General features: G+C 34.5%; 2 protein-coding genes across 4 annotated transcripts; both read right to left on the bottom strand.

Moving 5' to 3' along the window:
* Positions 1 to 334: 334 nt before the first annotated feature.
* Positions 335 to 9228, bottom strand: LOC122587013 (pantothenate kinase 2). Of its 3 annotated transcripts, none has more exons than XM_043759071.1 (23): positions 9071 to 9228; positions 8041 to 8358; positions 7702 to 7914; positions 7191 to 7213; positions 7003 to 7119; positions 6789 to 6908; positions 6602 to 6696; positions 6427 to 6520; positions 5836 to 5967; positions 4576 to 4688; positions 4268 to 4460; positions 3071 to 3279; positions 2892 to 2936; positions 2763 to 2811; positions 2576 to 2658; positions 2172 to 2288; positions 2032 to 2095; positions 1696 to 1842; positions 1469 to 1615; positions 1275 to 1358; positions 1004 to 1198; positions 826 to 897; positions 335 to 694 (listed from the first exon to the last, which is right to left on the bottom strand). In XM_043759071.1, the coding sequence occupies exons 2-23, from the start codon at positions 8306 to 8308 to the stop codon at positions 605 to 607; spliced, it is 2670 nt and encodes an 889-aa protein (XP_043615006.1). In that variant the 5' UTR covers positions 8309 to 8358; positions 9071 to 9228; the 3' UTR covers positions 335 to 604. The 3 variants fall into 3 exon arrangements, with proteins under 3 accessions (XP_043615006.1, XP_043615007.1, XP_043615005.1); XM_043759072.1 differs by having other exon boundaries at positions 7191 to 7198; positions 8041 to 8381; XM_043759070.1 differs by having other exon boundaries at positions 8041 to 8381.
* A 10546-nt stretch (positions 9229 to 19774) lies between these two features.
* Positions 19775 to 23301, bottom strand: LOC122587399 (iron-sulfur cluster assembly protein 1-like). Its single transcript, XM_043759558.1, has 3 exons — positions 22952 to 23301; positions 21849 to 21903; positions 19775 to 20150 (listed from the first exon to the last, which is right to left on the bottom strand). The coding sequence occupies exons 1-3, from the start codon at positions 23235 to 23237 to the stop codon at positions 20003 to 20005; spliced, it is 489 nt and encodes a 162-aa protein (XP_043615493.1). The 5' UTR covers positions 23238 to 23301; the 3' UTR covers positions 19775 to 20002.
* Positions 23302 to 23363: the final 62 nt, after the last annotated feature.

Consider the following 23363-nt stretch of genomic DNA (forward strand, 5'->3'; position numbering starts at 1 on the left):
AAGATGGGCAGCTGTTACTGTTCACATACAATTAACATATTAAAGAAGGTAATGAGAATGATTTATTAGTTGGATTTAATTTTCAGAAAGCTGAAGTTGACAAAACTAAAAAGAAAGAGGTAAGGCAACCATAAGGACACCTACATGAATTATGCGTTCTAATACCGTCTTCGACGATATAGGTTAAAGTTGAGATGCAAACAACCTTACCACTATCTAAGATAGAGAGACTATTTTTGGGTTTCATTCTAATAATTAAAAAGACCTTCAACTTGACAAGCAGTAAAGATCAAATTCATAAATTTTATCTTTAGAGACTAAAGGTGCTAACCAATTGATCCAAACTTCCGGAAGTATTAATTCATTAAAAGTAAACCGATAATTCACAACTCTTACAGGTCATGTCAAATTATTTGGTAAACATTTCAGCAAATTTTTTTTTTTTTCTTTTTTTTTGCATAAAACATGAAATATTTTTGAGCTTACGAGTTATGATACAATAACAAAAGAATTGTCAAATCCGATGATAGGCCATGGGTAGTAGGAACCTAACAAGTATATTTGTAGCTTAGAGTAACAAGACGAAATGTTTGTCAAGTATCAGCTAGCAAGCAGGTTCATATCTACAAACACAATCATATATGTTCCCTTTTATCAACTTTTCAGCCAGCCGTTGATTCTTCACCATCGCAAGCTACACAAAACATTGTTCATAACCGCATGTTACATCACACCCAAAAAAGGAAGACATTTATCGAGAGTAACATAACAGGCATCAACTATTTTACTAATTGGTTAAAACTGGTGGTGGGTTTGGTTCCTTACCTTTAGAGCATCACATTTAAATCGAGCATTATAGTTGGTATGCAAAGAACGCCCCATCCCTTCCAATATGACCTACACGATACAAAATTTCCAACACACAATCAGGTTGTTAAGTTCTCTTACAATAATAATGTTTTGCACAAAAAAACGGAATTCTTCCATGTTTATAGGAGCATACCAGGTCAGCATCTTTGGCAAGTGCGGCCAGATCAGAGCTGACCTGCCTCAAGTCAATGCACGGGCTCCCACATCCATTTTCAACTACCATTAAAGGAGTAGAAGATGACTTCTTTCTTGGACTATCTTGAACATTGATCATTGCATCCATAAGTAGGCCGCCAGCTTCAGCAGCTCCACGAAGAATGTCACAGTGCTGCCATTATAACAATCGTTACTTCTATTACATAATCATAAAAGTGAAGGCATGTAATAACATTAGTTTATGAAACCTTGGCAGCTTCGGCCACAATTTCTGGAAGTTCCATTGCAGTAACATCATTTAATGCTGGAAGGGAGTTTGCAACAAGAACAACCTGCAAGAATGGTTATCTCAAAGTTATGGTTTCAAAAGGTACTTGAGTATTTATATTATAATTTCAATTTACATTATACAGAAATACTGTTTATGTTTATATTTACTCACTTCAGTTCCACGACGTAAAAGTTCTCGGGCCAGGGGAAGCATTCCTAAAACAACATCAGCACCCGCGTTGTCCACAAAAAGCAAAGCTCGTTTATGACGAACGTTTCCAGAACCCATTCTCTCCTTAAATGCATCAAAATCATCCACCTAAAATACATGCACAAACACTATGTTATCCGTCATAGTTTCCAAAGTTTCGTATTAAAATGATATTTTAATCCACTTGCCCGCCATGGTCTTTGCATCTTTTTGCGACTCATTCTGTAGATTTCAATAATCGTTCCTTTGTGATAAAGATCAACACAAGCACGAGATCCCCAATCAAATATGTTTGCAGCAAGCACGCCTTCTATTAATGTAAGTAGTCTTGTTTCCTGCAAATGAAAGAAATTCCACATCATTGAATATATGGCAGTTCAATGTACATTTAGGATAACTCCCATAGTGTTGGTCTATTTCTTACATATATATTATATCGTCTTAAATCAATTAAAAGAAACAATCTCAAGCAATGAATCTTCCGCATTAAAGTAATTTTCTTAGATTATGGACTGCAGTTATACCTCACTCATACTATCAAGCTCCATCAAAAGGTCGGGCAAGACCGCAAGAGATGCCTCGTTCTCTCTGTGGAAAGATCCAAATAGAATTATTAAAACTGGTACGAGTTTACAGATAAACCGTAACATGATGCAAACTATACCTCTGTTTTATAGTACTATATGCATCAAAAAAGTTGAATTCTCTTAAGCACTCTTCTCTTAGCTCAAGAAGATTGGCCAGTCCTAATTTCCCATAAGCAGCCGGCTCTTCCATCAACCTATATCAAAGGAGGAGCTATAAATCTACAACAACTTTTACTTGCCCTTTTAAACAAATCTACAACTATTATTAGCCTTCCACAACAATACATGCTTTATACAACTGGACATTGTGCAGTAAAATATGTAATTTGTTGTAGATGGCTAAAAGTTGTAGATTTATCACTACTATTAAGCATTAACTAGTTATGTACAAGTGGACATTGTAAAACTTAACAAGTTGGAAAATATTTGATAAATTTTCAGATATTTCTTTTAGAAAGGTAAATATTCCTAGGTATGATACCTTGCCAAGTGGGCAGAAAATGCACGAGCAAAGGCATTGCCCCGTCTTTTAGCATCATCTGTTCCACCTTCACTGGCCACCGCCTGTATATTCCATAACGATACTAACAATTAAAATAACAAAACTCAAACTGTATGATACGAGGCATATTATCAAATTAAATCAAAGAGATTCATAGTATGTTTACCTTATCAACAAGGTCCGGTAAATGATCAGATAGCACTGTGAACCAATATCTAGAACAAGATGGATACCAAACATAAGTAACAATAATATTTGTTGTATCTTATTCATTCAAACAAAAGTTGAAACTTACTCAAGCTCATTAGGATCTGCAAGATCAATGGTGTTTGGTTCATAACTGTAAATAACAAACATTAAAGCATCGATCAAGGACCAAACTACCTCTATTTTACTAGAAATACCTCCGCAAAATAAAATTAATTTAAGAGATTCACACACACACACACACACACACATCTGTAACTTGCATACGTTTTAGGGTCAGCCAACAGCGGAAACACTTCTAATGAGGGAACCAGATGAAGAACACCAACATTTAGATTACTTTCATCAGAACGTAGGGCATCTCCTTTTGATGAAGGGGCCTCAAAGCCACCTAAACCAGTAGTTCTTGGAGAAGCCATTGGAACAGGAGCTGTAATCTTAGTTCCCTTTCGAACAAACTTCTCCATCCACGATATCTGCAATAAGTAGAGTAATTTACAATAATGTTCTAAAAAGGATAAAGCATAGTATAAAGATTCTACAAGAGCAAATCCATGAGAACATATCATATGGAGAAACACAGATCAACAGGCCACAAATACATGAACATTTTGAATATTTATATACAATGAGGAAATGCAACCCAAATCCAAATAAATTAGTTCAAAGAAAAGTGTCATCTTAAAAACAACTACAGCCATGTGGTAAACAGATATACAGCATGTTGGTCATCAACAGACAACAGTTTAGGTTGCTCCTTTACCATGTCACGAATTCCAGTCACAGAAACGTCAACTTCTGGAAATGCACAAAAAAATGCCTTAAATGTATTCTCTTTAATAGGGAAGAAAAGTATTCTAATACATTTGGAAACGATGATTTGTTTCGGATTTTGGCAGTGACGTGTACATAATTGAATGTTAGATTAACATGAGTTTCAACATTACTGTACTATGTTGTAGCTGAAAAAGGATCTATCTTTTTCATCTGGGTCCAACATTAAGTAATTGCAAAGTTATGACTAAAAGATAAAGAGCACTTCCCAATTTCTCTTAGTACTGAATATGAAACTAATAATATTACAACACAAATTCTGGATAACCCATACATTATTGTCTTATTTTCATCATTACAGTTAATGCATATGGCAACAAGAATCATACTACAAAGGGATATGTTAAGAAAAAGTTACAATAAGAAACTAAACACTCAAGTAACACAATTTTTATCCCTCTGCGATTGCTACACACAAGATTCTGAACCTAGTACCATCCCTTCAAAAGCAATGAAACATGCTCACATGAACATTAGTGAAACAGGTTTGCATCAAGTTTAAAGTTATCAATTTGCATCAGATTCCACAAGAAAAGTTAATTAAAAACTGAAAATCAGGCATTAACGTTAAACTATATATAACTTCCTTGATCATAAAATCTCATGTTATGTTTGTGAACATAAACTTGCCTTCTCATTCAAGTCCCCAAGTGGAGGACCATGGATCTTTCCTCCAGTGTATGGAGCACCCATTGGAAACCTTTCCACCAGCTGATGAACCATTAAGTCATCTAATCCATGTTTTTCGTAACTCATAAATGCACCTAAAGCTCCCAGAAAACCTTCATGACGTAAAAACATAGCCTGTGCGCCTCCTTTTGACCTTGATGCATAATTATCACAAGTTCAGGGGAGGAAGTTGCTACTTTTAGCTTGAACAGAATCACAATGGAAAAAGATAGTAATACTATCCAAACAATGTAAGAGTGAAGGGTTACCAGAATTGGATAGCAAATGAAATAGTATCCATGGTATAAGCATGGCCCCTTATGAAAAATCCTCCAAAAAATATACGCTTGATTCCAAGTTGCAATGCGGTTAAATAAGAAATCTACAAAAATAAATTGAAGTCAGATATATGAAAAGCACTAAGCTTAACAGATGGGTCATGTTTTATTTCTAAAGGGTTAATTAGGTAAAAAAAAGTTTAACTTAACACAATGCGTCAATTGACCCAAAAGTCACCTAAAATGTCTTTTGATGCACAAAAACCTAATAGATTATATTACTCAAAATTTAATCTCTAATAGGTTAAATAAACTGATAGAAAGACTCGTTAGGATACATGGGTCATGTTTTTATCTCTAATGGGTTAATCAGGTAAAAAATAAGTTTAACTTAACACAATGTGTCAATTGACCTGAAAGTCACCTAAAATGTCTTTTAATGCACAAAAACCTAATAGATTATATTATTGAAAACTTTAGATTGTTTTGAGAGAATAAAGTTTCTGTAATCATATATGACACACTAACTATTTATTCAAATGGTATAAATTTTGGATAAAAGTGTTTTGGGTCATCCAACCCAATCCGACCCACACAATTAGGCCTATGCATACAATGAGTCATTTTGACCTGAACATGCTTAAACCCGTAACCAACCCACCCGGCCTGTACAAGTTGCCACTATTAGTTTTCTGTTATTTTTATGCACCTATCTTTCTGTTATTTTCAGCCACATAAAACAAAACAATTATGAAAAAAGAGGTTGGACAAACTCAAATGACCAGAATCATATTTACTTCTCTGGTGAAATCAAGATGCTATTGTCAATTTTTTATTCAATTTCTCGGTCATTTCAGTATTTCACTATTTATATACTCTATGACAAGAACCAGTAGTAATCAATTCCATTATCTTTAATAAAGGAGACTAATCTAATCTTACTAGATGGCCATATCACATGTGGTCAAACATTCAATACCTTGCTACATTAGGTACATTGCATAACTAGCCAGCTAAGTACACATGTGCACATAAACATTAGTAAATAAAGTACTATGAACTATTAGTTTATGTACTACAACTTTTAAACACCCTTATTAATTACAAAATTTGGAAGGAGGGGGAAAAGATATGTTCTTATAAGCATGTCATGGTTCTGTATTACACTTATAGAACCTGATCTTCATAATGCTGTAGTACGCAAAAGATGTTCTAATTTGCATACCAAAACGATGTCATTGTATATTATACCTGCCCGATATTGTATGAGATCATACGGAGGAGAGACAGAGAAATGTCTTCGGGTCTGTAGTCTTCAATCTCCTTGTTTTCAGAAATTGCCTTGCCAAAACTGGAAGCAATTGTTGATGCAGAGAGTCCAATCTGTAATGACATGAGTGATCAAAGGTAATTATGTTAAGGGAGAAAAGGGTGAAAAGCTATTAAATTTCCTTACGACTAAGAGTTGCATAAAGTGGTGGCTAACAGCTCAAGGTTGATTTAAAAAATAGCTAAAAAGGAATCAGGTCAAAGAGGCAAACTTGATCGAAAGTAGCCCAAGGCGAATTTTTAATTTATAAACTCCAAAATCATTTCACTGAAAACAATTAGATTATAATTGAAATTATCTTATGTTTGTAATCATATTTGACATGCTAAGTATTTTTTTAACGATAAAAATATTTGAAATAAGTGTGCTCTAGGTTAACCCCACCGATAATATCACAAAAAGTACTCGTCAGACGGTTCATCAAACCTGCTGATCGACCCAATTTGGCCCCTCTAGTTCCACAAAAGGACATAACTGAAAATCTATTAACTTGCATACTGAAACCAATTTACCTTTGAATAATCCAACCCCCCATAAATATCCCCAACAAGCATGTCTACAGAGCTATTATCTCCTCTTTGACTCAACTCGAGCAGCTCATCAAAACTGTAAGATGAATACTATTGTTAAATTCATCAATGTGAAAAAGAAAGATTTGTCTGGAAGTGGACAAAAGATAAGGGTAACCTCTTGCACTTGGTCAACAGTCTCCCTAATCCCCAATATGTACCACCACCTACATTTGTCCCGCTGACCCTCTGAAACTTCCCATCTCCATCAACCTACATTAATGCAACATTTGAACCTTAACTAAATGCATATATATGCGGAATAAAACACGATGGAAGTAACAAAAGAAAAACAAAGAAAGTACCTTTATCATGCTTACTCCAGATCCGATATTAACAAGAAGATAAGGGTATAAATCATTATGGTCTATCTGCACAAATTCTTTATGACCTTCTTTATGGGTGAAGGCTTCATGGCGAATCGCCTGCACAAAGTTCACTTATATAAGACTAGTTGATATTTGAGTATGGATGAACATAACATATATATTGACACCAAAGAAAAGGTTTCAGTAGCACCTTTAGCAGGAAGTTTGCACCAGCTACAAGACAATCCATTTCATCTTCTTTGTCTATGCTAACTCCAAGTCTTTCCTTAAATAAATCTGCGAATTTGTATGCCCCGCCACCTGTAGCCTTCTCAAACATTCTAATTAGTCAATAGACCAAAGAAAAATTTAACAATAATGAAAAGGGAATGTATATACCTTGATTACTGCATTATCATTCTCTGTTATTGGAGGATGACGACACCGATATTCAAATTATACATGACAGAAAATAAGCTAAATTAGGTGTAAAATATATGTGAAATAAAAATAAGCATTTGCCTGTAATGGATACCATAATACACGACTGGAGGTGGAAATTTCTACCCAATTATTATTATGAACAGGTTGATTTGGGTTGTAGTTTATCTCAAACAGGTCAAATCTAAAAAGATTGCTAAAAGGGAAACAGTTTGAATGTCACCGGGATCTATTTTTGATGCATAAAACCTCCTAAATCGTTTTATTTAAACACTCCGCTTATCGTTGTAACACTATTGTTTGTAACCATAGTTAATACATAAATTAGTTAAAAAACTTTGAAATATGGGGGAAAAACATGCTTGGGGGTCAACACAACCCAGCTCGTTTGACCCGTTACCCAACCCATCCAACTTACCACCTCTAGACAAGACAGAGTTCTATGTTGGTAAATAAGAAAGAGCAACACCTCCACGATGAAGTTGCTTTGAGTGGATGAAATCTAAACATGCATTTATTTTGGTTGTTTCAAACTTCACAAAATGCAGCCTTCCTCCAAGAATTGGAAAACTCCTCCTGCTACCATTCATAACACCAAATCTCTCTTTTGCAGACTTCTTCCTCTTGTCACTGACAGCATGATCTTCATGTCTTGAGAAATAAACTAACTTGATTAGTGACCCTGGTACAAAGTATATCAAGAAAAATGTCGATACCATGGCATTATTTAAAAAAAATTTAGTAACACCCAAGAACAAGTATATCCTCCTAAGTTAACAAAAAGAAAGTAACACGGAACAAGAATCACCTCCAATGTCTAATGCCAAATGAGATATATCATCGGACTGATTAGGCAGCAAAATCGTGGGGTCTCGTTCTTCGAAATTCCCTTGAATGGCTGCACCACTAAGATCGAGTTGAGGGCGTGAAGTCGACCTATGAATCGCATTACCAACAGGCGGGGACATTTCTTTTCCTGTATCTTCTTTGTCAACTATGTCGTTGTTGTTAGTAGCATCTTCATTTATACCATCACTAGCTTCTATAACTGGTCCGTCCTTTTTTAGCCCGTCCATTCGTATATATAATAATTTAATGCAATCACTCTCTTTCACCAAACCACCTCCTATTTGGATTCTTCAATTATTTCTTTTCATAAACAAACAGCATTTCACATATATAAAATTATCACACATTTTACACATAACAAAATCATATCAAAAAATAGTCAAACATCATATTATATAACCACCGCCAAGGAGGTCGGCGACCTGATTCCTTAACAAGTTAGAGCCTCACTAGGTAAACATCTTAAGGCGGGCCGGGAAATAATTCAAAAACGGCCACAGGGACACCCAGTTAGGCCGTGTACATCTGAATCAAATACCCGCCCTCCTCGGGTAACTAAACATAAAATACGTTTATCCGTTTGTGTATAATGTATGATGATGATATCTCAAATCAATATACTAATGATGGCACATGGAAATTAAATAAGCTAACTATAAAGCTGAGCTAATAAATTGTACTGTAAAAAAGAAGGTAATTAATAATGAGCCCCTGAAATAGATATTATTTTAATTAATTATTTACCATATTATTTTAAACATAAACATGGGGCTGCTGTAGTATAAAATTGAATTGAAGACTAATAATTAATACAAAAACTATCAAACTATGCGGCTTATAAATGAAGGGATTTAATGTTATTTTAATGTATGTATGAATGATTAAACTACACAAACACTAACATTGGGTGAACTAACAAAATGTAATCTGAACTGGACATAAATAAATACTATAATTAGTAGTTAAGAAAGAAAAGAAAGAGAACTAACAAGTGTTTGTTGGGATTTTGATAGGATGAAGAAATTTATGAGAATTTGAGGAGGAGGAAGTTGTTGGTCTGTTTTTGATCGTTTATTATTATTAGTGTCTTTGAAACAGTTCGTCAAACACAAAAAATAAGTGTGTGTATCTATCTTTCTCCAGTTGAGTGTACGACTATGGGATCTCTTTAGGATCTTGGAAAATCTTTAATATAAAAATATTATAAATAGAAAATGTAAATGACTGAATATAGAAAAGTGGATTGCACAAAATGACAAATGGTCCCGTAACTAATGTCCAGGGGCTAGGATATTTTTAACAGTTCTTCACTTATATTTTTCTAGAAATTTATAAATAAATATTCTTAAAAATAGCATAATAATCCTCTAAATAACCTTAAAACATGACATGTGTTATCCACTTATTCTCTTTCTTAATTTTATTCATTGATTTATACGCATATTAGGTAATTAGGCCATTTTTCTAAGGAGGATTGTAACATCCCAGTATTTTAAGGTAATAGAAAATTTACCATTTTTGTAGTATTGACATTAAATTAATTTCCTAGTATTTTGTTTTGAGTTAAGGGGTTAATTTAGTTGAAACTTTAGTGGCTAGCGGGTATTTTACCCACAAAATATGTAATAGGACGTGGCTAGCAGGGAGAAAAGCCAGCCACCAAGTTTGATGATTCATGTTTTCCCACTAAGTTTCCACTTAACCTTCTTACTACCTTCTTCCTCTCATTCTTCTTCAAATTCATGCAATTGAAGCTTCAAAACTAAAAGTAAAGAATTGTAATCCTAAAGCAATAACAATAATCAAATCCAATTGAATTAGAAATTGAAGTTTGGGGCTTTCTTGGAGGTGGTGGTGGCCGAAATATTAAGGAAGAAAAAGGGGAAGAATTTCAATTTGAAAACCCTAATTTTTTGTCTCTCATTCTTGATGTATTGATTTCTTAACCCTAGTTTGATTTGTTATTAAAATTTAGGGTTCTTAGCCTTAGAGTTGGGGGTTTTTGCTATTGGGGTTTTCAAGTAAAACCCTAACTAAATTTGAATGATATATGGATTATTGATTGAAAGAATTTGTTGTTAATGAGAATCCCATTTGGTAAGAATCTCATGGTGTTTGGCTAGTGTTTATGAAATAAAGCTTTATTTTGAGAATTTGGAGATTTGTTGGAAGGTGTTTAGTAGCCAAACACCATAATCTTAGAGTTGTTGAATGTAAGTAGTTGAGTCATGGAACTCATAGATGATATGTGATTACTCTTGTATAGGTGTTGAAGATTAAATTGTTGATCTTGTAGCCTTGTTGTGTCAACTAACCAAGTTTAAGGTGAGTGTATATGCATATAATCATGTTCTTGTTACTAGAGGTCATAGGTGGGTAAATTCCTATGACCCATTTGATAGTTGTTTGTTAGAACTAGTAGGTGGGTAAATTCCTACTAGTCCAGAATGTTTGTAAGAGCTAGTAGGTGGATAAATTCCTACTAGCCAAATTGTCCATGGCCATGTTGAAAATGAATGTATGTTGTTTAAATTGTATGAAAAGGCTAGCTTGCTAGGCTTATATGGTGCTTGATGCACATAGTGGAAAAGACATTATTATGATTATATGTGTATGCATTCACTAAGCGTTGCTTATGTTTTAGTCTCTTATAGGAGTTGGTAGTAGCAAAGGTAAGGAAGCGATCGAGTGAAGTTAGAATTGGAAGCTCTTGCCATTCGGAAGGTTGGCATTTTGGAATAATTTGGGTAGATGATTTCTTTGGTACCCATTGGCTTTTGATACTTGTTCCTTGGTCAAATTATTTTGAATGAACTTCTGAAAAGTTGTAGTTGCGTTGGAAACGTTAGTAATGGTAGAATTTGTACTAACTTGATAATCACCCAAGTAGGGTTATCGACCCGCTTGTGGAATTTTGTTAGTCAAAAGTCTTGTAAAAAGGAATGATTTCAATGTATGGGTGATCTATATGCTTTAAATGTTGTGTTTCGGTATTTAGAAATGTTGAAGTTGAAATGGTGTTTTGGTGTTAACAAAAAGAGTCAAGTGCAGGAAACCTGATTTTTGAACAAAAGTTTGCTGCAGGTAGCTCCACTGCGCCGCAGTGGGAGCCTGTCCTAGCTCACTGCGCCGCAGTGGGCTTTTGGTTAACTGCTGCCGAGGAAATTCACTGCGCCGCAGTGGGTGTGTGATGCCTCACTGCGCCGCAATGAGTCTTTATCCTTTTTCTGCCGAAGTTTTCCACTGCGCCGCAGTGGAGGTGTTTTGCCTCACTGCGCCGCAGTGGGCACATGTTAGAGATAAAAAAAATGGTGTTAAAATGTAAGTATTTTAGATGTGGAAGGGGCATTAGTGAAACTTAGCTTTAAGGTATATATAGCCCCCTTCCACATGAGATTTGTAAGCCTTTGATTCATTCTTTACATACAACTTAATTCAAATCGTTCCAATCCCTCTCTCTCTCTCTCTAGAAATCACACACACTAAACACACCAAGAACACACACACATGAACCACCATAGTTGAGATCGAATCAAGAGCAGAAATTGTGTTATTACATTTGGTATCAGAGCACAATCAGTTAATCTGAACGATCCATAGCTCGATTTTGTGCATTTCTAATCCAATTTTCAAGTTTATATTTCAAAAACCGTTTTTGATCAAACTGTGGGATTTTTCTACAGTTGATTTTACCTCGAAATTTGTACACCGGTCGATTCATCTTCTCAATACGATTCAATTGATATAAAATTCATCAAAATCCGTTGAGAAACGAAGGAGATATCATTGATTTGCTTTTCGAAAATTCAAAAACATTTGCTCAAAATTTGGGTTTGGAATATGTTGTGTTTTGTGTTGAATTTTGTTAATCGGTGTGTTGCTAAGGTGAAAACAAACAGTTTGCAAGTGATTTCAAGTTCTAACTCCTAGTAAATCAAAAGTTATTGAAGCTTTTAGAAGTTGTTAATGGAGTTCATGTTCAAAACTGTTTTGATGAAGAAGATGATGGCCCTAGGACGACTTTGCACTAGGACGATCTTGCCAAGATTGTCCTAGCCTCTGAACCTTGCATTATTTCCTTCTAGTGCTTTGTGGCTTGTAGGACGATCCTCTCAAGATCGTTCTGACAAGTGTTGTGTGGTGTGAAGTGTTTGTTTGTGGCTAACTAATCCTTTTGGATCGGTTTGGTCAATTCAAACACTTGGAAAGTGTTTGATCCTTGGAAAATCATTGACAGTTACTAGGACGATCTTGCACAAGATCGTCCCAACCACTGAACATAAGACGATCTTGCCAAGACCGTCCCATTTCACTTCAAGATCGTCCCAGTTTCCATTTCACTTCAAGATCGTCCAAGTTTCCATTTCACTTCAAGATCGTCCCACTTCCCAGTTCACTTCAAGACCGTCTTAGTTACATTGAAAACCGTCTTATCTTTCCTTTCTTAACACAATCTTCACAAGATCGTTCCAATTCCAAAAATAAAAAAAAAAACAAAAAAAACTTGGCATGGTTCATGGAGATTTGATCTTAAAATGGCATGATTCTTAAAATGGCGGGAAAAATAATTTTTGTTAGCGGGAAAAATAATTTTTGCCCATGATCTTAAAATGGCATGATTCATGGAGATTTGAAGTTTGTTAGCGTTCGAAAAATTTTCGGTCCGTTTTTGTGCGTTTTCGACATGGTTTTGGCGAAATTTTTTTAGAAATTATCAAATTTTTCCTATGATCATGATATCCAAAGTTTACATGAAATTCAAAGTTTCATAAGAACATATTTCGGCAGCAAAATTTGGAGGGAAACCTGAAATTCAAAAAATTTTCAATTCTTAATTCTTCATTTCAATTTCAATCACAATTACCTTTCATTTCATTTCACCTTTGCTCAACAAAATGTCAATCGAAATTACAAAAGATTTTATTCATTCTTTGTCAGAAGATTTAACAGGCTTAGAACCAAGTTGGAAAGAGATTCATTATCATGTTTCTAAAATTTGCTCATGTGGTGCTCAATATGTTTCTACAAATTGTATTGTGGCTGAATATGAAAGAAAAGAAGCTAACTTGATATTCTGGAACAACACCACAATTTCCAATTTGAAGTTCAACATCTCAAAGAAGAAAACAAAGAGCTCAAACATGCAAATGATCTAAAATTGTCCAACATGGAAAATGTTAAAAAAGAACAAGATCTTTTGCAGTCCAAGATTTCAAGTCTATCAAAGGAATTGGAAACTTCCAACAAGAAGCTGAATGATACTATCTTGGAAAGCAAATCAAGAGAACGTATTTTGCAAGAAAAGATTTCAAGTTTTCAATCTCAGTTGAAAAATGAGACATCTATTTTCTTCACTGTGGAGAGCAAGTTCATTGATGAGATGAACAAAGTTGAGAAGGAGAGACAAGATGTTTGCAACAAAATCAAGACTCTTGAAGAAAATTGTTTGCAATTTCAATCAAATGAAACATCTCTACAAAAGAGAATCTCTGAACTTGAGATGGAATTGCAAACACAATTAACATCTGGTGACACTCAAAGTGATGATGGCTCAATTTATCATGATGCAAGCCCAATACTTCCAAATGAACTTGATGCTCCAAAGAAAGTTTGCACTGAGTCCATCCCAAAGAGCTCAAAGATCAAAGTTTCATCTCATGCTGAACGTAAAGCTTCTCAATTTACTAACTATGCCTTATTCAAGGATAGAAAGTATTCTTTGAAGCCTACTATTGATGGAACACAGTCTCTCATTCCATTCTTATCATTTGAAGACAACTCTCAATTCATTTCCCAAGCAAAAGCTCAGTTGACAAAGACTAAGCCAAAGTCAGTTTATAAGCCCAAGTCAACTGAGTCAAGGACATTCAAATATTCACTTTAGGAGTTATTTGATCTTGCACCAAAACCATTTGCAGTGCAAAAAGTGAATGTCTTTGCTGCTCCACTGCTCCCACGGAAAATTCACTTTTCCTCAACGCCAAGTTTTTATCCTCCGTGGAGTGCAGATTCTATTCGTCGAATCGATGACATGTACATTTGGAATGTCAAGACAAAAACCATTGGGCCTACACAAAAATGGGTCCCGAAGGTTGTTCATAAGTGATTCGATGAAAATGGCTTATACACATGTCAGTGTATAACCCGGGCTAAAGATGTTGTTTATTGGACTACTACTTCATAATGGTTGATTCCCCAGTTTCGACTTCAAAGAGACATGATGAACATGTGGCCACACATTCATCATGAGGGGAAGAAAGAGAACAATGAAGTCGAACAAGTGTGTGTGCTTTCTTGAATTTTGATGGGAAGAAAGAAGAATTCATCAGTTGAGGGAAAGAAAGATAAATTGTTAACTAAAGTGATCCCCAAATTATTCTTTGAAGATAGTTATCGCCAACGTGGTGGGTACGCCGCGGGTACACCCTATACATAAGCGTTGGTGGTATGCAAATATGATTGTTTGATCGAGGGGAAGTTTGTGATGAAAATGATGTTTGTCCAAATGCTTCAAGAGAGAGATTCATTAATTTAGGGGAAGTGTGACAAAGTCAAGATTGTCAAGAAGAGACTTTCATGTTCAAATCCAAAAGAGCCAAGATCAAGCTTCCGCAAAGTGGTTCAAAAGCTCAAAAGCCAAATCCATTTTCCGCAGTGCATTTACTCTGAAAAGATTCATTGCATGACAATTTCAAGATTTATTGATGATAAAGGACGTAAAGTCAAGTTTGATGGAAGATCTTGAAGACAATGAGAAAGCTTCGAAGACCTTCATCAACAAATTTGTATTTATAGATGATGTCGTGCATGTATTACATTTCAACACCAAGGGGAAGAATGTTAGAGATAAAAAATGGTGTTAAAATGTAAGTATTTTAGATGTGGAAGAGACATTAGTGAAACTTAGCTTTAAGGTATATATAGCCCCCTTCCACATGAGATTTGTAAGCCTTTGATTCATTCTTTACATACAACTTAATTCAGATCGTTCCAATCCCTCTCTTTCTCTCTAGAAATCACACACACTAAACACACCAAGAACACACACACATGAACCACCATAGTTGAGATCGAATCAAGAGCAGAAATCGTGGCTTACATATACTCTGTATGTAACCCGTGCTTAAACAATTTATTTATTTCAAAATGGCTTATACATAAGCTGTGTATAACCTGTTCTTAAAAAAAAAGTTTTATTTATTTTCAAAAGAATTATTTAAAAAAAAAAAAAAGATTTTGTTACTATCAATTGTTGATATGAGAAGCGACGGATTAAACGCCTTTGTGTACTCCCTAGTTGTCTCATCTTGAACAAATGATTGAGTTAAATTTGTGCTTAAATGTTTTATTTGCATCCAACTTGTTGATGTAAGATGCGAAGGATTGAACGCCTTTGTGTACTCTCTAGTAGTCTTACTATGAACATTGTTGTTGACGCAAAACTTTGTGTTTCTTAAAAACTTGTTCACTTTTAGACTCTCAATTTTTTTTGTATTTTCCATGTATATATCACAACAAAGATTTTACTCTTTTTGACTTCACAAAAACCAATTTTTGCTCTACCTGTTCTATGAAAAACTTTTAAGATCTACCTTTGCATAGATTAAGGGGGAGTTTGTGATTTCAAAACTTCAAATGTGTTTCAAATCATTTTCTTACACACATTTGATGATTTTCAAATGATTCTCATCAATTGAAGTTCGGTGTTTAGTTTGCACTTGAGAGATTCATTCACTCCATGAACTTCATCATCACCGATAAGTTCTAACCCTGGAGTATTCAATTCTATCTTTAGATTGTAAGGGTATTTTGAGTGATGATGGTTTCGTGCAAATAGGATGGAGGGAGTAAAGTCGAAAAGTGAGAGGTTATGGTGATATGTTGTGATAAAAGGGTTAAAAAGAAGTGACAGCCTTCCCTAAAATTCTCAATTCGCCGGGTACAACACATTCCAATCGGATGTCATTTGTTGATATCTTGATAAAGACTTCATGAACCCAGTGAAGCGATGCACATCTTTACCTAACCACTCAAGTGTTTCTTAACAAATACTTGTTTCATTTCTCACAGAGATTTTCGCATTTCTATTGACTCTTCATTTGGAAGATGTTGATATTGAATAAGGGTGACACTCTCCTCCGGTCCCCGACTTCATTTGATCACGTTATGTCTAGATCTATCTTGCTCGATCATTCATTTGATCATTTTCATTTTCTTAAGACACATTCGAGTCATATATTTGTGATATTATTGCATATCTATGTGATATAGCCGGAACATTTGTAGTGATATCTTAAATGATATTCCACAATGATCAAATGGAAATCCTACCAATGCTAATATCTTTTCCAACGTTGAACGTAGGTCTCATAATTGCACGAGTGTAATTTTTGAGTAAACGAGAAGTCTATCAGTGACCTCAGATGTTTCCTAAAAAGTCTTTAAGGATAATAGATTGTGGTTATCGAATGCCTTAGGTGACACTGACCATGATTTCTATTCTTTAAAGCAATCTCGTAGTTGAAAAGCTACAAGACCAAAGTATGTTAGAAAATTGCTTTGTGCATATTTCGATGATACATAGGAAATTCGAAAAATGTCATACATTTCTATCGGTCATTTCATTAATCCTTTTGATTTTTGAACATGTTAACGGATTATCCTTATCCGGTTTTTCCCATTTCTCATCTCACAAACACAAAAACCACCAATACCATACTATAACATTTGTACCAACAACTTCAACCTTACATTTTAGTTACCATTAGGATTCCTTGGGTTAGGTCTATTGAATTGGGTTGATGTGTTGATGTTTGATATTTCTCCATGCAAATCTAGTTTTAACTTGTGATATTTCTTTTCGTATTCGATCAATCAATGTTTGCATAATGTCATTGGTTCCCAACTTTGTCATTATGAGGGGGAGAAAAAGATTATGATTGATTGAGAAAGAAAACCTTTGAACTTGATTTGTGCAAACATGGAGTTAGCAAGAAGGTTGTAGTGAGTGTATGGAGGTTACGGATAAAAGATAAGAGAGAATATTTAGTGTAAGGGATTGATGGGAAAACTTGCAATTAATAGAAATTCAGTCAATTGAGCTCAGATTTTCAGATTTGAGTTGTTCATTTTCAGAATTGAGTTCTTGACTTGTAAAAGGATAATTACAAAGATAAGGATATGATGTTCAAAGATGCTCCAAAATGCTTACACTCATGAATTGAGGGGGAGCATGATTAATTCAAGTCTCCAAAGTGTTTAAGTCAAAATGACAAAGATCAAAGCTACAAAAGTTGAAAGATTGATTGGAAGATTCAAGACAAAGAAGTAAAGCTTTAAAAGAGTCTTCATCAACACATTTTATTCAAGATCTTCAAAGTCATATAAGAATACTTGATCAAGAAGCTCCAATGCATATATCAAGGGGGAGAGTATAAGTTTTTGATACTTCATTCCAAGGAAACAAATTTTCATTCAAGAATCGAAGATTGAAGAACCAAAGCCAAGTTTATACCTTCCGCACTTCAAAAGACAACTCTGATTCATGGTTCAACAATTTTCAAAGATTCTTGACTCATTCATTTTATTCTCTGTTCAAAAAGAACATTGAGAATTTCATCATGTTTTAACTTCAAGAAGTCCAAGACCAAGATTAATTCAAGTTCTCCAGAGACGATGAGAAAGCTTTGAAGACTTGTTTCATCACACCAATTGTCTTCACAATCGGGCTCATCAACTTAATTCCTACAAGACAAAATAACACGTACTTCATTCATTACAATATATCACTAAGGGGGAAGAATGTTAGAGATAAAAAATGGTGTTAAAATGTAAGTATTTTAGATGTGGAAGGGGCATTAGTGAAACTTAGCTTTAAGGTATATATAGCCCCCTTCCACATGAGATTTGTAAGCCTTTGATTCATTCTTTACATACAACTTAATTCAGATCGTTCCAATCCCTCTCTCTCTCTCTAGAAATCACACACACTAAACACACCAAGAACACACACACATGAACCACCATAGTTGAGATCGAATCAAGAGCAGAAATCGTGTTATTACAGCACACAAAAAAAAAAAATTATTCGATTTTGTTTAAAAAGGTTTGGGTCGTTACAGGATCCATCATTTTCCATTTTTCTATGTTACGTGAATTTTTAAATCTTCTCGTCTTTTAAAGGCGCATTTGGTTTACAGAATATTTTTGGAATGAATGAAATTTATCAAAAGAATTGAATTTGAAGGAATAGAATTTGACGAAATGTTTTTGATTTTTTGAAAATTTAAGTGACGGAAAGGATGAAATTCCTTCCTCCATACCCAAAGAATAGAGACTTCATCAAATGATGGAATGTTTACATTCCTACAGAATGAGATTCTTTCTTCTTTAAACAACCAAATACACTAAGGAATGTAATTCAATTTCAATTTCATCAGATTCCATTAAACTCTGTGAATCAAACACAACCAAAGTTTTTTCTCTCTTCACTTATCTCTTTCACCTATAAAACTTAACATTTCATCTATGAATCAATGATAGCATACTGAAACTTCAATACGCTTGATAGAGCATACTGCTAGACATACTACCATTGGAGATACTCTTAGTAGGCACAAGTTAAAAAAAATAAATCAAAATAAATATAAATAAAATGAACTTTACGGTATCTTTTTGTAAAGTTTTATTCAAATTAAATAAAGTAATATATTGTTTGTTATGAATATAAAATTTATGAATATTCAATCATCAAACTTCTATTTAAGAAAATAATTTAAGAATATTTATTGATAATCATAACGCATATTTTAATAAATCCATCACATTTATGCATTATATACTTATATTGTTTGTTATATCAATTGTACACCATGGTGTAATAATTAAAAGGTGTGGTACAAATATGTGCTCCCATACTAAAATAGCAATGTAGGGCCGATAGCTAGTATTCTTATCTTGCATTGGTGGTGGTTGGTGCCGCCAAGTCGCCAACGATGACATCTACTGGTGGATGGCTGTTAACTAGAAAGAAAAGGGATTAGGATCATTTAAAGTTAATCCAACTTTATAGGTAAAGTTAGATCAACTCTAGTTATTGGGCTTAGTGTGTTCGTGGTATAAGAAATCAGAGGTGTCTTCCAAATACGCCATTTTGGTCATTAAGTCTAGTTTTATTGGAAACAAAAGTTCTTGTTTTTTATCAAAGGATTTTCTTATTCGTAACAGCTATGAATTATATGCGTTAATATATTGTTTCAGAAAATAACCGCCATTAAAAATCATTTTCAATCATCATTTATAATACTTTACTTATAGTAAGGAAGGATAATGAATTAACAGCTATGAACTATGTGGACCTTTTTCCATTTGTGTCGTCTAATCTTAAAGTGTATGAAGCATGAGAGTTTTTATGTAAAAGCAGACAATAACTTTTTTATTAAACAAGACAAAGCTTATGATGCATGAAAAACACCATTAGGCTCCATGAAAAACTTGAAAATTTAATAATTAACAACACAGCCTAATAAACCACTTAATAGGTCTTAAACTATAATGTTTCGTTCGATACTTCGATCAGAACATATGGTACACTCGCATCTCTAAAAGAATATTTAAATCAATCTGAAAGTAACTCAGTACCTTATTCTACTTCAAAAAATTCTTAGGTATTCGGATATCCAAAATTCCTTATATAAAGAAAGGTAACACAATTTTTATACCAAACGTACACAACAGTCGAAAGATTTTCTTGATTCAATACATACATATGAAATATCTCCTCAAATCTTTAACTTTTTATCACACTAAAAAGAAGATAAAAAATAAATAAAAAGAGAGCAGAATACAGATTACAGAAAAGGAAAAGAGCATTATTCAAGGGCACGAGGAGTTCTCTGTTTTAGATACCCAGACAGGTATAATCAAGCCTCGGCCGCCTTCACGGAAGGATTGGCAACAGATTTACCACGCTTGGTTTCATAATCTTTGACTGCCGCCTTTATGGCATCTTCAGCAAGCATGCTGCAGTGGAGTTTCACAGGAGGAAGGGAAAGGTGTTTTGCAATTTCTCTGCAACAGAAATATCAACTTAAAACTTTGAATACACGAACAGATATAAAGACAATAACAACAGCTTTTCCTTTTTGATAAATAGATATAAAGAGTTACAGTATAAGCCCATATCGTATAATATCTTCACATTCACAAACATATAATTTAAGGGTTAAGTAAAAAATTTGCATGATACCAAAAGAATGGTTGTTTAGAAGGAAAGAGAAACATGATCAGTCAGAGAGTTGCAATTGTTTATTAATGCCATGGTTATCAACTGTTATATTTGTGGACTACTTTGTCCCTCAAGGCCTAGAGAAACGTCATGGAACAAGGGGGCTCTTGGCTCAATGATTGCTGTCATGTCCTGGGATTATAAGGTAATTTGAAAGAATATTTAATCTTTCAAAGCCACCATAAGAATGGAACCATGGAGACAGAAGTTCTTAGAGGTCTTCAAGGCTACCCAGAATGCAATTGGACTAACCATCTCAAGGGTTGCCTAGTGGTAAGGCATCCTAAAGGTCTCAAAATAGACACGTGTTCGAACCTCACCAGATAAACATCTTGAAACAGCGCGGGAAAAAACTGCCACGGGAATACCACTTAGGCTGCATACATCAAAAACAAAAGGCTCGACTTCCCCAGGGTAGCCAGAACAGGGATCCCTCTCCGTTTTAGAATCCCTTTGGCTACAGTTCCAAACTTGTACGTTCGCACAAAACATGTTTGGCAATCTGTTTAGTTCCATATTTATTCTAGGTTTGTTGTTTACTTTTCTTTAGCATATCAAGTCTCCTCTAGTCATGTAAACCATATGCCTGTTGGGCATTATTCTCATCTAAAAAACGCAAACAATCTACAACTCCGCAAATATAGACGACTCATTAATGTGTTTATATCATAAACTTCTATTGAACGAGATTGCTTTTGTGGCTTACGCTTACAACTAATATTCACACCAAGGTTTGTGTACATTAATCATCAGGTCCAAACCATCCATGCCATCATGATAGAGAAGTGAAACAGCACTAGAAAGAACAGATACGGGGTGCACCAATTAAAAAGAGCCAATGCAACAGAATCTCCAAAAAGATACAACACAATGCATTCTGTGAGCCCCAAAAAGATTATCTAGAGTTAATATACTAGCTTAGAGTCCTTCAACTTTATTATGCAACTTTAACATTTAGCAGTTTCAAATTTCGGTCTTCCAAGTAATCTCTTTACTTTGATATTGTAAGATATCAAGCATAGCCCCATCGTGTGTTTGTGTTATTATCAGCATCGTACGCCATGACTACTACAGTAGTTCGGAAAGGAAATAGCTTCTTTCCTACATCTTAGAAAAAGACCTATCTTACTATGCATCTATGCTAAAGCGATGTGATTATTGTTGTGTCTGACAAGTTAAAAAGGACATCTAACATGAGGACTAATGATTTTGTGGAAATTAGGATTTCTTGCATTAAATTAAGGCCCCTGGGAGAAACTGTTGCTTAAAATCAACTTCAGGAGCTAAACTAAAAATGGCTATGGAGTCTCGCTACACTCTTTGAATATCAAAAACCTTATTATCTCTCGGTATTCTGAACATCATAAACTCGCCAGTAAAAGAAGACAAGTATACAAAATCTACTTCAGTAAAGCTAATCATGAGAAGGAAATATATTGATTATTAAAACATTCAAGATGTTAAAAGGGAATATAACTCACGTGTTCTTGATGGTCAGAACTTCTTCCATCTGTTTTCCTTTAACCCATTCAGTAGCTGAAACACAAGGTTAACATTTACAACAGTTAACACTAAGCCAAAATAGCCAACAATTCATCAAACTATCATAAAGTAGGGTATAGTTTAAGCTATTGAAAACTTATTGTTTAATCGAAGGTATTCTAATCAGGCACCATAAGTGATCCAATACTATTAATTGGATTTATCCACTCTACATAACAAAAATGTGGTACAAATGCCATGTTTTACAAAGTATGTTAAATTTAAATCATTGTTGAAGACTGGATGCCTTTAATCACCTCATCACTGTAGGGGTATAAAGTAGTCCCTTAAGCGAAAACACAAGGAGTTTATTATAGTAAATAAATTACAATTAGCCTAGATTATATATGCACATAAAGACCATACACTGTTTATCTGAATACAACACTGAGTTAGAACTATTCAGAAAACCTTGTGAGCAATCCCTCAAGGTTTAGTGACACAAGTCAAAGGAACCTCTCAATTCAACGATGGTTTTCAAATAAGCATCAAGACTGCTTACAGAAAATTCCTAGGGAACCCTATTAGCTACTAGACATAACGGAAAATATATATGAGATGTGGTTTTTCCTTCATTGGAGATCAAGTGGCCTGTTTTCGCACTTGATCATTGAAAATGGGTTTCCGCAGACCCTTGAGCAGAAACACATGAAGTGTTCCTATATACACATATTATAACTTAACCTAAAGTATCTCAACATACAAAAACAATACGTCGGAAAACGACTTTCCTAATTAACGTTTCTATCGTTCCATTATCAACAACTAATCAGATAACATTTGAAAGGTCCCCTCAAAGTTAAAAATGTTTAGTTATAAACACAAACTCAATAAACCCCTCTAAATTAATTTCGATGATGCGTAAATTTCGTCTATGTGATTACAATAAGCTTAAAGTAAGTCACTTTGTATAATAAAATTATATATATATATATATATATATATACAATCTAAAGTAAATATATATGGGGCCAGATAGTTAAGTATTGATAAAATTAGGGTTTACAAAAAGAAAAGAAAAGAAAAAGGGGAAAGAACAAACCAACAGAAGAAGAGGCAATAGCGGAGCCACAACCAAAAGTCTTGAAACAAGCATCCGTTATCTTTCCTGTTTCTTCATCTACTTTTATCTGCAGCTTCATGACGTCACCACACGCGGGTGCACCGACTAGCCCTGTTCCAACAGTCGGATCATTCTTGTCAAACGCACCCACGTTTCGGGGGTTGTTGTAATGGTCCACCACCCTCTCATGGTAACACCGCACCTGCGCCTGAGCCGCCCTGGTTTCAAACCCACCTAGAATCCTCTTTGTTGCGTTCCTCAACATTTTTTTTTTTGTTCTTTCTTGAAATGGATATTTTAGTCTGTGATGTGAAAATTATTATTGATTAAATTAAATAGTTTTAGGGGTATATATGATGAAGGATATTTGATTGGCGGTCATAACTGATGA

The sequence above is a fragment of the Erigeron canadensis genome, chromosome 2, assembly GCF_010389155.1.
Source record: "Erigeron canadensis isolate Cc75 chromosome 2, C_canadensis_v1, whole genome shotgun sequence".
NCBI classification, from domain to species: Eukaryota; Viridiplantae; Streptophyta; class Magnoliopsida; order Asterales; family Asteraceae; genus Erigeron; species Erigeron canadensis.